Below are 3,691 nucleotides of genomic sequence, written 5' to 3'. Positions count from 1 at the left end.
ATAAGTGGTATACAGGATCCTGAATGATTCCTTACACAAGTTTCTAAAGGCAGTTCTTATGTTCGCCAACCTAGCATATGCCGCTGATGATATCCTTTTGATGTGGGCCACTGGGGACAGGTTCGGTGTGGTATCAACCCCCAGATCTTTCTATTTGATTCATGTAGGATTTCACCTCCCAGATGGTACCTTGTGTTCAGCCTTCTTCTCCCTTCGCCTAATTTTCCTATTCTCTATTCCTAATCTCTAATTTCCCTATTCTATTCCCATATTCTCAGTTTCATCACTTGTTCCTTAACTGCTGTTTTCCTCCTGATGTGGCTGTGGAGCAACTTTGGCTGGGTCTTAGCTTTACTCGCAATGTCATTTTCATACTGTGTTTCTGCTTCTCGCCTCACTCTGAGGTACTCATTTCTGGCCCTCTGGTATCTCTCCCTGCTCTCTGGTGTTCTGTTATTCCTGTAGTTTCCCCATGTTCTTTTACTCAATTGCTTCGCTACCTTACATTCCTGGTTGAACCATGGATTCTTCTGTTGTTTTTCGTGTGTGTGTGTGTGTGTGTGTGTGTGTGTGTGTGTGTGTGTGTGTGTGTGTGTGTGTGTGTGTGTGTGTGTGTGTGTGTGTGTGCCCCAACGAGTATTAGCCCTTGTCACTAGGTGCATGATCGCACGAGCATCGACGTGATGGATAGAAGGAGTTCAGAAATTGGTGCTATTCCTTTATAGTCACGGAGGTAAAAAACAGTTAAAACCAAATTTAAATATTCCTAGGCATAGTAAAGCACATATTTGTACTATATTTGGCCTCAGATAGCGTGTATCAGGCCTAGGAAGGTTAGGTTAGATTTTATTAGCCAGATAAACAGACAAACGTTTCCAGTTTGTCCAAACATAAGTTTACTTCCAATGCGTCCATCACGTCCATATTTGTATGACGGACCACGTTATTCTGAGTACTTTCATTTTAGAATGATGGGCAGGTGCGTAACATGAGCCAGCTGGATGATGAGCAGGTTTGTAACATGAGCCAGCTGGATGATGAGCAGGTTTGTAACAGGAGCCAGCTGGATGATGGACTGGTGCGTAACAGGAGCCAGCTGGATGATGGACTGGTGTGTAACATGAGCCAGCTGGATGACGGGCTGGTGCGTAACATGAGCCAGCTGGATGATGGACTGGTGTGTAACATGAGCCAGCTGGATGATGGGCTGGTGTGTAACATGAGCCAGCTGGATGATGGGCAGGTGTGTAATTTGAGCCAGCTGGATGCTGGGCAGGTGTGTAACATGAGCCAGCTGGATGCTGGGCAGGTTTGTAATATGAGCCAGCTGGATGATGGGCAGGTGTGTAACATGAGCCAGCTGAATGATAGGCAGGTGTGTAACATGAGCCAGCTGGATGATGGGCAGGTGTGTAACAGAAGCCAGCTGGATGATGGGCAGGTGTGTAACATGAGCCAGCTGGATGATGGGCTGGTGCTTAACATGAGCCAGCTGGATGATGGGCAGGTGTGTAACATGAGCCAGCTGGATGATGGGCAGGTGTGTAACATGAGCCAGCTGGATGATGGACAGGTGTGTAACAGGAGCCAGCTGGATGATGGACTGGTGTGTAACAGGAGCCAGCTGGATGATGGACTGGTGTGTAACAGGAGCCAGCTGGATGATGGGCAGGTGTGTAACATGAGCCATCTGGATGATGGGCTGGTGCGTAACATGAGCCAGCTGGATGATGGGCAGGTGTGTAACAGAAGCCAGCTGGATGATGGGCAGGTGTGTAACATGAGCCAGCTGGATGATGGTCTGGTGTGTAACAGGAGCCAGCTGGATGGTGGACTGGTGCGTAACAGGAGCCAGCTGGATGATGGTCTGGTGCGTAACATGAGCCAGCTGGATGGTGGACTGGTGCGTAACAGGAGCCAGCTGGATGGTGGACTGGTGCGTAACAGGAACCAGCTGGATGATGGTCTGGTGCGTAACATGAGCCAGCTGGATGATGGTCTGGTGCGTAACATGAGCCAGCTGGATGGACTGGTGTGTAATATGAGCCAGCTGGATGGTGGACTGGTGTGTAATATGAACCAGCTGCATGATGAACTGGTGTGTAATATGAACCAACTGCATGATGGACTGGTGTGTAATATGAGCCAGCTGCATGATGGACTGGTGTGTAATATGAGCCAGTTGCATGGTGGACTGGTGTGTAATATGAGCCAGTTGCATGGTGGACTGGTGTGTAATATGAGCCAGCTGCATGATGGACTGGTGTGTAACATGAGCCAGCTGCATGATGGACTGGTGTGTAATATGAGCCAGCTGCATGATGGACTGGTGTGTAATATGAGCCAGCTGCATGATGGACTGGTGTGTAATATGAGCCAGCTGCATGATGGACTGGTGTGTAATATGAGCCAGCTGCATGATGGGCTGGTGTGTAATATGAGCCAGCTGCATGATGGACTGGTGTGTAACATGAACCAGCTGCATGATGGGCTGGTGTGTAATATGAGCCAGCTGCATGATGGACTGGTGTGTAACATGAACCAGCTGCATGATGGACTGGTGTGTAACATGAACCAGCTGCATGATGGACTGGTGTGTAACATGAACCAGCTGCATGATGGACTGGTGTGTAACATGAACCAGCTGCATGATGGACTGGTGTGTAATATGAGCCAGCTGCATGATGGACAGGTGTGTAACATGAACCAGCTGGATGATGGACTGGGAGAAACCGGGAAACAGAATAGACGCGGAATCGCTCGATTGTTTCAAGACAAGATTAAACATGTTTAATGAGTGAGTTTCAGGGGATTTAAATAACTAACTTGCATCGGCCAAGAGGCCTTTTTGTAGTTCATTTAATTCCTATGTTATTTAAATTGTGTGTTTAATGAGTGTTTAACTTGTATCATTCAGTTTCTCAACCTGAGAACTACTGTTTTCTATTTTATCGGTCCTGCAGAGTAGTGGAGACTGAGCTGTATAAGTCCATCTCCTATTAAAATCTCAATAATAACTTGTATCATGTTTTTATTCTGTTCCACTACTTGTTTTCATGTTACTTGTTAAACACTGTCATGTGTTTTAAACTCACAAAACATAAAGTACCTCGTTGGGTTTCCTGTAAGAAACAGGTGAACCCATTTGACTATCACTTTAAACACTTGTAGAAGGCAGTTATATTCTGCTGACTGACGCCTTAATATTAGTATGATTTCTTCCTTAAATACCTTAATATTTGTTTTGTAACACGTATTGAGTGTTGTGTCCCGTCCAGTGTGATTTGGTCCACGGCTTAGGTTATGTAATGCAACTGTGAAGAAATAGGGTTGTGCCGTCTCATTGGAGACACGTTGGGGCTCTCTATGGTATCGGGTTTGCCCTTTGTGTGTGTGTCTGTGGTAAGATATTTCCCACCGGCACAGATTCACGATATGATCCTATTTATATCTCCAACCTGCAATTCTAAGTCATAAATCTCCTTGACAATATTGAGTGGACTTTGAATACCACATTTTTTAAGACATTTTTTCGGAGTCTATCCACACACACACCAACACTCACACATACAGACACCCACCCACACACACTCACCCACACATACACCCACACATACACCCACACATACACCCACCCACACATACACCCACCCACACATACACCCACCCACACACTCACCCACACACACCC

At 46.4% G+C, this 3,691-nt stretch overlaps 1 protein-coding gene across 1 annotated transcript; it reads right to left on the bottom strand.

The window, feature by feature from the left end:
* Window positions 1-958: 958 nt before the first annotated feature.
* On the bottom strand, window positions 959-2,683 carry LOC138372552 (uncharacterized). The gene has a single exon (XM_069338030.1). It carries the CDS (start codon window positions 2,681-2,683, stop codon window positions 959-961), a length of 1,725 nt encoding a protein of 574 aa, XP_069194131.1.
* Window positions 2,684-3,691: the final 1,008 nt, after the last annotated feature.

The sequence above is a fragment of the Procambarus clarkii genome, chromosome 39, assembly GCF_040958095.1.
Source record: "Procambarus clarkii isolate CNS0578487 chromosome 39, FALCON_Pclarkii_2.0, whole genome shotgun sequence".
In the NCBI taxonomy this organism is placed as follows: domain Eukaryota; kingdom Metazoa; phylum Arthropoda; class Malacostraca; order Decapoda; family Cambaridae; genus Procambarus; species Procambarus clarkii.
This window is presented reverse-complemented; position numbering and strand designations above follow the sequence as displayed.

Excerpts from the sequence above, each read along its gene's own strand:
- LOC138372552 (XM_069338030.1), bottom strand. The coding sequence starts at position 2,683 with ATGCAGCTGGCTCATATTACACACCAGTCCATCATGCAGCTGGTTCAT.